This window comes from Harpia harpyja, unplaced genomic scaffold (genome assembly GCF_026419915.1).
Source record: "Harpia harpyja isolate bHarHar1 unplaced genomic scaffold, bHarHar1 primary haplotype scaffold_47a, whole genome shotgun sequence".
Taxonomy (NCBI): domain Eukaryota; kingdom Metazoa; phylum Chordata; class Aves; order Accipitriformes; family Accipitridae; genus Harpia; species Harpia harpyja.
In genome coordinates this window covers 1371668-1382546 of record NW_026293404.1, presented here as the reverse complement: position 1 = coordinate 1382546, position 10879 = coordinate 1371668, and the positions used below count along the sequence as shown (strand labels likewise).

Genomic DNA, 10879 nt, shown 5'->3' with positions numbered 1-10879 from the left:
GTAAAAATGAGGCTTTGGACCCTAGAAATTCAGATTTGGACTCTATAAAGAGAGTTTGGACCTTCCAAATCAGACTTTGGGGCACAAAAATGATGCTCTGGGCCCTGAAAATGCATCTTTGAACCTTAAAAGCGCAAACCCTGGAACTTTGGACCCTCCAAATGAGGGCTGGCTTGGACACTCCAGATGTGGCTTGGACCCTAAAAATGCCTGTCTGGACGCTAAAAAATGGCATTGGACCCTGAAAATGCGACTGTTGAAAATAAAAATGAGCCTTTACATTCTAAAAATGAGGGGTTTGTTGCCTAAAATGAGGCTTTAGAAAGTAAAAATGAGGCTTTGGACCCCAGAAATGTGGCTCTGGACTCGACCAATGAGGCTTTGGACCTTCCAAATCAGACTTTGGGGCTTCAAAATGATGCTCTGGGCCCTGAAAATGCATCTTTGAACCTTAAAAGCGTGAACCCTGGAACTGTGGCCCCCCAAATAAGGGCTTGGACACTCCACATGTGGTTTGGACCCTAAAAATGCCTGTCTGGAATCGAAAACTGATGCTTTGGACCCTGAACATTAGACTCTGCAAACTACAACTAAGCCTTTGCACCCTGAAAACGAGGGGTTTGGAGCCTAAAATGAGCATTTGGAAGGCAAAATGAAGATTTTGGACCATAGAAATGCAGCTTTGGACTCTACAAATGAGGCTTTGGACCTCACCTTGCCTGCTGGAGAAAAGGCAAAGGGGGAGAGCGAGGTTCAGGTGTCTCCTGAGAGGGCCTGACTCTGTCCCCTCGGGGTGTGGGTGCTGGGCTGGGGGGGGACAGCTGCGGGTGGCACTCCCTGATGCAGGGATGGTTTTTGTCGGTGCGGCTCAAAGGAGCGATTGGTCAAAGAGCTGCGCTCCCCCACGTGCTCTCCATCTGGCCTCCTGAGTTCTGTTCAGTGGGACAGCTTGTCCCAACGGGTCAGCGAGAGCCTCCAGGCAGCAGCACTAGCGAGCCTCGGAGAGTGAACGTGGGCGAGCGCAAAAGAAATTGCGCGCAAACGTGAAGGGTGGCCGAGAAGGGGGAGCAAAGCCATGACACTGGGAAAACTGGATTACGGCCGTCCCAGAGTGTAAGCAAAGCTGAGAGGAGAAAGAGAGGCTCCAGAGTGCATTGATTTGCAATGGCTTTGCAAGGTTCCTTTGTTTCTGCTGAAACCAAGGAAATGTTGCAGCCCCAGGATGTTCGCTCATTCGGAGATGCTAACAAAGTGAGAAAGAACATTTCCTGGCAATGTCAGACCTCCTGTGAGATCACCAGTAGCGCGCAGGACCCACTAACGTGCAGAATTGTTCCTCCAGGTGTGGATGGCAAGAGAAACGCAAATGCCGCAGACGCTAAGGATTTCCAGAAGTACTGCATAGAAGGTGCCATGGTGGTCTTGGGCTCCGTGCTGCTTGGCATGGTCTTGTGTTGCATGGTCCGTCTGTGGAGGAAGAGAAGACAGTGAGTTGTTGGGAGGGTTTTTTGCCAAACTTGTGTATTAGACGGCTGAGATGTATTATACGGCTGAGATGTATTAGACATGAAGCATTTAGAGGTAAGGTATTCTGGAGTGCTGAGTTATTTACTGGCCAGACTCGACCGAGTCGGTTTCTGCTGTGTCATGTTTCAACTGACCTCTCAATTCATGGGCATTCTTTTCTGAAACGCCTTCTTCCTGTGGGAATTGTTAGTTAAAAGTGACCCTGCCTGGACAAGAGCAGACCCAGCGACAGACGTATGCAGAGCAAGGTCAGAAAGTAAAACCAGCAAGGGATGACATGGCCACAGAAAGTGAGACCTGCAAGAGTGCCATCTCCCTACCATGCCCAGCTTTGGTCCCCTCGGTCTGCAGGGTCAGGTCTCCTTCCCGGCACGTGTAGAGCAGCCCGGTCAGGATGGTCAGGGCCAAGAGGAGACGAGCCGTGGGCAGGCGAGCAGAGCCCCAGCCGAGGGGTGCGGGGCGTCCCGTTTTCTGCATGGAGCTCTCCGTGCCCACAGCTCCCACGTGCAGCCGGGTGCCCGCACCCCACAGTGCACCCAGCGCTGCCCCGCACCCTCGCACCCGCCCAGCACCACAGCCACACTGGGGCCTCACCAGACTCTTCTCTCCACAGGCGCCTCGCCGCAGCTTCAGGAGCCCGTATCACTTTGTATAAACTATGCATACCTTGCTGGAAGTGATCCAAGGTGAGACCATTGGAGCTCTCTGGGACTTCAGCGGGCTGTGTGACCCAGTGTCTCCACCTCAGCTGGGAAGCTTCTCAGGGTAGATTTTGTGAGGACTGAAGGATCGTCTTTTGATGATTTCATGAGGGCTTAAAGCCTTGAACAAGGATTTTGGCCCGAAAACGGGACTTTGGGCCCTACAAATGGGTCTTGGACACTCAAAATGAGGCCTTGGACATGAAGGAAACGGGGCTTTGAGCCCTAAGTAAGGCGTTTCTACCCTAACATGAGGGTTGGGACCCTAGCATGGAGTCTTCCAACCCTGGAATCAAGGATTTGGACCTGAAAATGAGTCTTTGGGACCTAAACCTGAGGCTTTGAGCCCTAAAATGGGGTTCTGGACCCTCCAAATGAGGGCTTGGACACTCCAGATGTGCCTTGGACCCTAAAAATGCCTGTCTGGACCCTAAAAAGAGGCTTTGGACCCTGAACATGAGACTATGCAAACTAAAACTAAGCCTTTGCACCCTGAAAATGAGAGGTTTGGAGCCTAAAATGAGCATTTGGTAGGCAGAATGAAGACTTGGACCCTAGAAATTCATATTTGGAGTCTATTGTTGCCGAAATCCGGAATAAATCTCCTTAACAGCAATGAGAAGTTAAGAAGCAGGCACTCCTTTATTGCAGCGCTGGGCACACGGGGGATCGCTCCACCTATCGTGTGCACCTGTCTTGTCTAACAATACAGTTAAATACACACCTGTTATACATATTCAGTAGATTTCCAAGCAAAATGTTAATTCCTTTTCAATGATTGGTCTTTTAATCATACCACCTTATTAATATTCCTATGTTAAAACAATCATTGGTCAATTTCACTTAACTCTACGAGATGGGAAGGGTAAGGGGGTTTCCAAGCAGCAAACTGGTGTCCATGACGGTTTCCTTAGTTTTTGAAACAAAACATAGAAAGACCAGTATCTTCCTGGTGAGGTTTCTATGGTTTGCTTATTTCAAACTTAACAATACTAAGGTTCCTATAGTCACACATAACACAGTTCCTAAAGTTTCTAAGTTCCTATGACTACATTTCAAACTTAACACTCCCATACCTATGCTTCACAATTTTCTACTTCTTAATCAAACCAAACTCTTATATATATATAATTGGATTTTAATTTCTTTATCAGAATATTTTCAACATTCCCCCCTTTGAAAGTTTTGAAAATCATTTCAATACTTTCACTATCATTTTACTAATCACTTACTATATGGTGGAGGAAACTCTGAGATTGTTTGTCCATCTTGCTGTCTTGCAACAGCTTGGATGATCATGCGATTAAAAGAAGTTTTACGAGTAATTTGCCTTTTCAAAAAGTAATAAATCAAAATGATCATTACAAAAATTATCAACAAGGTTAATATTGTACTAATCAATGATTTGATCCAAGAACTCAGATTCTAACCTAATCCCTTAAAGATCTTGTCTATCCAACTCTCTTGCATATCTTGTTGCAACTCTTGAGTGTCTTTCTCAATTTTTCCCAATAATTCCAAATCATGTTCCACATCCTGAGTTACATTCGGAATGTGTATACAACAATGCTCTATTCTGTCTTTTAAATATCCACACACTCCGTGTTCTTTGAGTAAAAGCATATCTAAAGCCATTCTATTTTGCAGAGTCATTTTGGAAGTGGCCTGTAATTGTATATTTAGATCTCTAAATCCTTTTCTGGTCACATTGGCCAGTTTCTCTACTTGTCCTGTTAGTTGGTACAGCCAGTCTCGATTCCTATATATTGCCAAAGGGGTTAGTAGAGATTCTAGGGCTCAACTAATTCTAACTCCAGTGGAGGGTTCACTCCATTCATCATCTATTTCTGACCTTTTTGCCCGTTTCAATTTCAAATTTTCTAATGATCCTTTAAAAGGAGACTTTTTCCAAATTGGGCATAATGTTGGCATTCCCAAAGTGATTTGTTTTACCTTCCCATCAAGAGGCAGGTGGGTTGTCCAGGTTCCATCACTCATTGCCCAAACTAAGTGTCCTGGACTCTGAATAGTAGTTTTTCTGCAACTAAATATTGTTCCTCTTTTAGGTTTAAAGGTTTCAGTCAATTGAAGATCATTTTTAAGTCCTCTACACAAGCAGCCATACTTCACGGCTGCTGCTAAAGGTGGAATTCTTTGGATTGCCTTGTCTTTAGTACTGTAATTGTATATTTTCTCACATTTCCACCACGGTACTGAATTTTCCTTTTCTCGTAATGTACTCCCTTTATCATTTACCGCTGGCCAAGTTGTAAAAATGGTTCCATCCTAAGTAAAACACCAAGGAGCTTTAGCCATATATTGGAATTGAGACAGTATAGTCATAGACCACACTGAGTCTCAACTAATTGTCCTTTCTAACATTGTCTGATTAGCCTTGTCACATTTCCATTCCATGATCATTCGAGTTGTATTTTTCTTAACTTGTTTATCATAAGTACAATATCCTACATTATGAAATCTCCCAACTTCAATAAAAACAGAATTTAATAATTTTTCACAATCTGCCCTGCTCCCTGGAGACTTCCATTGCTTCTTGATAATTGTCACTTGTTCTTGCCATCCAACTACTGGCCTTTGTTCACAGTGGGTAGTCACATTTCTATGTTCTAAATTAGTTAAATTCATTGTCAAAATTCCCCATGGAACGGATTCACCAACTGCCCTTGGTATTGGTAAACAGGCAGTAATTTGTGTCACATTCTGGAAATTAGCAAATCCCTTAATCAATCCTACCATCAAATTTTCTTCCTGAGTTTTCTTTGGGAGGTAAATTAATTGTTCAGTTTGTTTCTTATTTCTTGTCTTTTTCTTCAGTTCAATTTGTCCTGGTAGATACTTGCCTTTTCCTTTATCTCTCATCCAACTAATTTCTAATTTGTCAGGATCAAATTCTGGAATCTGAGTAAAGTTACATCCCAATCCCAGAATACCTCCATAGTTCACTGTTACTTGTTGTTCAGCCACAATCTCAGACCAGACCCCCACCAATATTATTTTCCAAATCAAAATGCATTTCCCCCAGATTTCAAAATTATATGGAAGATTAGGCATGCTTCAAAGTCAGTTTTAAGGTTCTAGGGTCTCTCTATATAACTTTCCAAGATGATGGATCCATGCATCTGATTCAGCAATCTTGACAGCGGTGAAAGTAGTCAACAATACTTGAAAGGGTCCTTTCCAGCGTTCCTGAAGAGGTTCAAAAGTCCATGTCTTCACATAGACATAATCACCTGGTTGGAAATCATGTACTGGATTTTCCAAAGACAGAGGTCTGTTCCAAACAACCACACTCCGAAGTGCAGTTAAAGTTTTTCCTAAAGAAAGCAGATAGTTATATACATCTTGTTTTCCTTTTAAATGTATGCTCAGATTTGGTTCAAGAGATTCATAAGGTTTACCATATAATAGCTCATAGGGACTGATTAATGTCCCACTCTTTGGCTGAACCCGAATTCGTAAAAGGGTCAGTGGGAGTGCTTGAGGCCATTTCAAATTAGTTTCCTGACATATTTTACTAATTTGTCTTTTCAATGTTTGATTCATTCTTTCCACCTTCCCACTAGATTGTGGTCTCCAAGGTGTGTGTAAGTCCCATGTAATTCCCAAAATTCTGCTAACACCCTGGACCACTTCTGCAACAAAATGGGAACCTCTATCAGAAGAGATTCCAATTGGTACTCCAAATCTCGGGATAATTTCTTGTAATAACCATTTAATGATCTCCTTTGCTTGATTGGTCTGACAGGGAAAGGCCTCTGGCCATCCTGTAAACGTATCAACCCCCACCAGAATGTATCGATACCCATTCTGTCGAGGTAACTCCGAAAAATCTATTTGCCAATAATCCCCTGGTTCCATTCCTGATTTCAACATTCTCATTTGAACCTTCCTTTTTACAACTGGATTATTCTTTAAACATATCTCACATTTTGCAGTTGTCATTTTAGCTATTTCTAGCATTTTTACTGATACTACTTGTCTTTTCAAAAGAGTTATTAATGCTTCTGCCCCCCAATGACATTCCTTATGTTTTGTCTGTATTATTTCCCTCATTACAAATGGTGGAATTACTACTTGTCCTTTTGATGTCACCCACCATCCTTTCAAATTTTTCCTTGCATTTAATAGTTTCCCCAATTTCTCATCCTCCTCTGAATATTTAGGTTTTTCCTTTGGTATTGCAATAGTTTTTGTAGGAATTAATGCCATTTGTAGGGCATTCCTTTTGGCTGCTTCCCTAGCTGATTTATCTGCTAATCTGTTCCCTATAATCTCTTTTGTATTCCCTGACTGATGTGCTTTACAGTGCATGATTGCTACTGCAGTTGGTTTCCGAACTGCTTGTAGTAAATGTAAAATCTCCTCTTTATATTTAATGTTGGACCCCTGAGAGGATAATAATCCTCTTTCTTTCCATAAAATCCCATGGACAGGGACCACACCAAATGCATATTTCGAATCAGTCCAGATATTCACTTTCTTTTCTTCACTCAATTCTAGAGCCCTTGTCAAAGCCACTAATTCCGCCTTCTGAGCTGAAGCTGTGTTTGGCAAAGCATTGGCTTCTATAACTGATTTTTCAGTTGTTACCGCATATCCTGCATAGCGGATTCCATTTTCAACAAAGCTGCTACCATCTGTGTACAATTCCCAGTCTGGATTGTCCATAGGTACATCCTTCAGATCCTCTCAACTGGAATATACATACTCAATGGTAGTCAGGCAATCATGTTCCAGTTGTCCTTCTTCCTGTATAGAACTCAAAAAGACTGCAGGATTAGTTAAATTAGTGGTTTTCAAAATTACATCATCTTGCTCCATCAAAATTACCTGATATTTCATCATTCTGCTTGGGGAGAGCCAATGGCCCCCCTTTTGCTCTAACACTGATATCACCATATGTGGTACATACACCACCATCATCCTTCCCAAAGTCAATTTTCAGGCCTCCTGTATTATCATCACAGTGGCTGCTACTGCTCTCAAACAAGCAGGCCAGCCCTTACTTACAAAGTCCAATTGTTTGGAAAAATATCCAACCGGTCGCTTCCAACTTCCCATCTTCTGAGTCAGCACTCCCAGTGCAATGTGTTGTTTCTCACGTACAAATAACTGGAAGTCTTTAGTCAGATCCGGAAGTCCCAGGGTTGGTGCTGTCATCAGGGCCTGTTTTAGATTCTTGAAAGCTCTCTGCTGATCTGGACCCCGTTCAAATGGTGGACCTTTAAGAGCTTCATATAATGGTTTAGCCAACAGACCATAGTTCATTATCCATAGCCGACACCACCCAGTCATTCCCAAGAAGGTTCTCAATTCGTGGGTATTTCTCGGCTCCGGGATACTGCAAATTGCTTCTTTGCGGTCTGTTCCCAATTGTCTTTGCCCTTGTGAGATTTCAAAACCCAGATATATCACAGTCTGTTTTGCTATCTGGGCCTTAGTTCTAGAGACTTTGTATCCGCTTAACCCCAAAAAGTTTAAAAGATCAATTGTTACCTTTATACACGCTGGTCTCTCCTCTGTTGCTATCAATATGTCGTCTACATACTGTAGGAGCAAATGTCCAGGTTTGGGACCATCTCGTTTCCACATCTCAAGTTCTTTTGCTAATTGGCTCCCAAAAATTGTTGGACTGTTCTTGAATCCTTGCGGCAATCTTGTCCATGTCAATTGTGTTTTTCGTCCTGTTTTTGGATTTTCCCACTCGAAAGCAAATAATTTTCGACTTCCTTCTTCCAGGGGTATACAAAAGAAAGCATCTTTTAAATCAAGCACTGTAAACCACTGGTGGTTCTCCCCTAGAGCTGTTAAAAGTGTATATGGATTGGCCACTACAGGATGTATGTCTTTCACTACCTGATTTATCGCCCTCAGATCCTGTACTAATCTATATTCTCCTGATGGTTTTTTCCCTGGTAAAATTGGAGTATTATATTCAGATTCACACTCCTCTAAGATTCCATATTCCAAAAATTTATCAATTAATTTCTTGATTCCCAATCTAGCCTCAGATTTAACTGGATACTGTTTTAATCTCACTGGTTTCACATTTTCCTTCAGTTCTACTTTTACAGGCTGTGCCATTTTAGATTTTCCAGGTATCTCTGTGTTCCAAACTGTAGGGATCACAGCATCATCAACTTCTTGTGGCATCTCCTAAATCTTAACCTTCTCTTATATCATCAATATTTCTCCTGTCTTTGATTCTGGTATCTTTAAAAGAATTTCTCCTCCCTCAAAAGCTATCTGTGCATTTAATTTGGATAACAAATCTCGACCCAACAAGGGTATCGGACATTCTGGCACATACAAAAATTCATGTGTAATTGCCTTATTTCCAAATTTTAAATCAAGGGGTTGAAAGAATGGTCTATTTTCTTGTTTCCCAGTCGCTCCAATTATATTCGCTGTTTTATTTCCCAATTTCCCTTTATAAATATTCAGAACAGAATATACTGCTCCCATATCAACTAAAAATTCAACTTTATCATTTCCCAGCTTAATTGTAACCAGAGGTTCAGCTGGGTTCCCCTCCGGTCCCCTTCATTCATTTAAAGTCATCATTTTTGCTGACTGCCCCATAAAAATCAAAGTCAATTGCTGTTGTTCTGCCTCTGTTTCCAATTTCAAATCAGTATATTTTTTAGCAGTTTCCTTCAATTTTTCCAAAAACACAGAGGGAGATTCATTTTTATCTTGCTTTATCTTATATAATTTAGACCAATTCAATTGGAGCAATGTTGTGAAGAACTGAAAGTCCCTGGAGGGGAAAGGAGAAGATGCGAGCGCAGCTCGGGAGGCATGGAGGGCACCTATGGCAGGGGCAGTGGAGGCCACCTGAGCTTTCACCCAGGGCCATAAGGGACCAGGGAAGGAAAGAGAGCAAGGCTGAGCCCAGCTCTGCTGGGCTGGACTTTCTACTTCCACTTGGGGCTCTTGACTCCCAATTTACCCAATTTATATCCTATTTATATCTCTACTTAGGAAATCCTCCAAGTAGGTGCCCCATGTGGCCATCCCATGGGCCAAGACGGTCCATCTCCAGTCCCAGCACTATGACACTCATCACGTAGCCTCCTGTTTCCTGGCATTTTCCTCCTTGCCCAAATCCATCCTATTCAACCCAGGAACCAAACCGTCCTTACGGGAAGCTTCTGCTTAGGACCCCCTCCAGCATCTGGGGCAAAGGTCCCTAAAAATTCAAGCCTGACCTTGAGTGAAGGTTGTTCCTGAGGGGAACAGTGTGATGAGTGTCTGTAAAGCTGAATTTCACTTTGCAGGGGCAGATCTTTCTGCACCGTTTGCAAGAGATCTGAGAGTGCCAGGCTGGGAATTTGAATATCTTGTTGAAGTGCCAAACTTGAGAGCCAGAACCAGGAGCTCAGTGTTGGGGTGAGATGTGTCTCACCGGGGAGTCTGTAGTGTCACCCTGTCCAGCTGAGCTCGTCAAATCAGGACATCAAGCAGTTTCCAGCCCAACCCCATGCTCACGGCAGGGCCCATCAGGCTGCTCAAGGACATGCCTGGTTGAGGTATGAATACCATCCAAGTCTTGCCCCTTGGGCTACAAGGTCTGTGCACACTTTGGGTAAAAAAGCCCTCCTCTTTAAGGCCCAGATCATCATTTTTGAGGCCCAACCCTCATGTTTAGGGTACAAAGCCTCCTTTTGAGAGCCCAAAGCTGCATCTTAAAGGCACAAAAACCTATTTAAGGGCCCCAAAGCCTCATTTTAGTCTCTAAAGACTCATTTTTAAGAGCCAAACACTCATTTTCAAGATGCAAGCCTCATTTTTAGGGCCCAAAGCCTCCTTTTGGGGGTCCAGAAAGTCATTTTTAAGGTCCAAAACCTCAGTTTTAGGATACAAACCCTCATCTGTAAGTTCCAAACCCCACTTCAAAGGTGCAAAGCCTTTTTAAGGACCCAAAGCATCACTTTTAATGCCCCAAGTCTGATTTTGAATGTCCAAAGCTTCATTTTTAGGGTCCAAACCCTCAGTTTAGCTCCCATAGCCTCGGTTTTTTAGAATAGAACAGCATAGACTATTTCAGTTGCAAGGGACCTACATCAATCATCTAGTCCAACTGCCTGACCAATTCAGGGCTGACAGAGTTAAAGCATGTTAATGAGGGCATTGTCCAAATGCCTCTTAAACACTGACAGGCTTGGGGCATTCTTTGTCCACAGCCTCATTTTTAGGGCTCAGAGAGGCAGTTTCAGATCAAAACCTTCATTTTTAGAATCCAAAGCTTCACTGGTAGGGCCTTAGCCCCCATTTTAGGGTACCAAGCCTCATTTTTGGAGCCCAAAGCCTCAGTTTTAGTTTACTGGGATGATGAGAGTCAAAGTTCCCATTTATATGGCCCAACCCCTCGTTATTAGGATCCATAGATGCATTTATAGGGTTCAAATCCTTATTATAGGACACAACCTGATTTCCCAGTCCAAAGCCTCATTTTGAGTGGCTAAATACTGATTTGTAGGGTCTAAACCCTCTTGTTAGGGAACGAAGGACTGGGTTTAGGGTCCAAAGCTTTATTTGGAGGCTCCAAAGCCTCATTTATAAGACCCCGATCGTTCTTTTAGAGTCCAAAATCTCATTTTATTGTCCAAATTCTTGTCTTTTGTTTC

The 10879-nt window shown here is 42.9% G+C and overlaps 1 protein-coding gene across 2 annotated transcripts in view; it reads left to right on the top strand.

Moving 5' to 3' along the window:
* The first annotated feature begins 831 nt into the window (after window positions 1–831).
* Window positions 832–10879, top strand: part of LOC128138484 (ubiquitin-associated protein 2-like) — a 35973-nt gene continuing 25925 nt past the window's right edge. The window contains exons 1-2 of one of the 2 annotated variants that reach the window (XM_052779734.1): window positions 832–1487; window positions 2141–2411. In XM_052779734.1, coding sequence (XP_052635694.1) covers window positions 1165–1487; window positions 2141–2207 — 390 coding nt within the window. In that variant the 5' untranslated portion in view covers window positions 832–1164 and the 3' untranslated portion in view covers window positions 2208–2411. Of the gene's footprint in view, window positions 1488–2140; window positions 2412–10879 lie in introns of those variants that run through there. The other variant, XM_052779735.1, reaches the window with a different exon arrangement.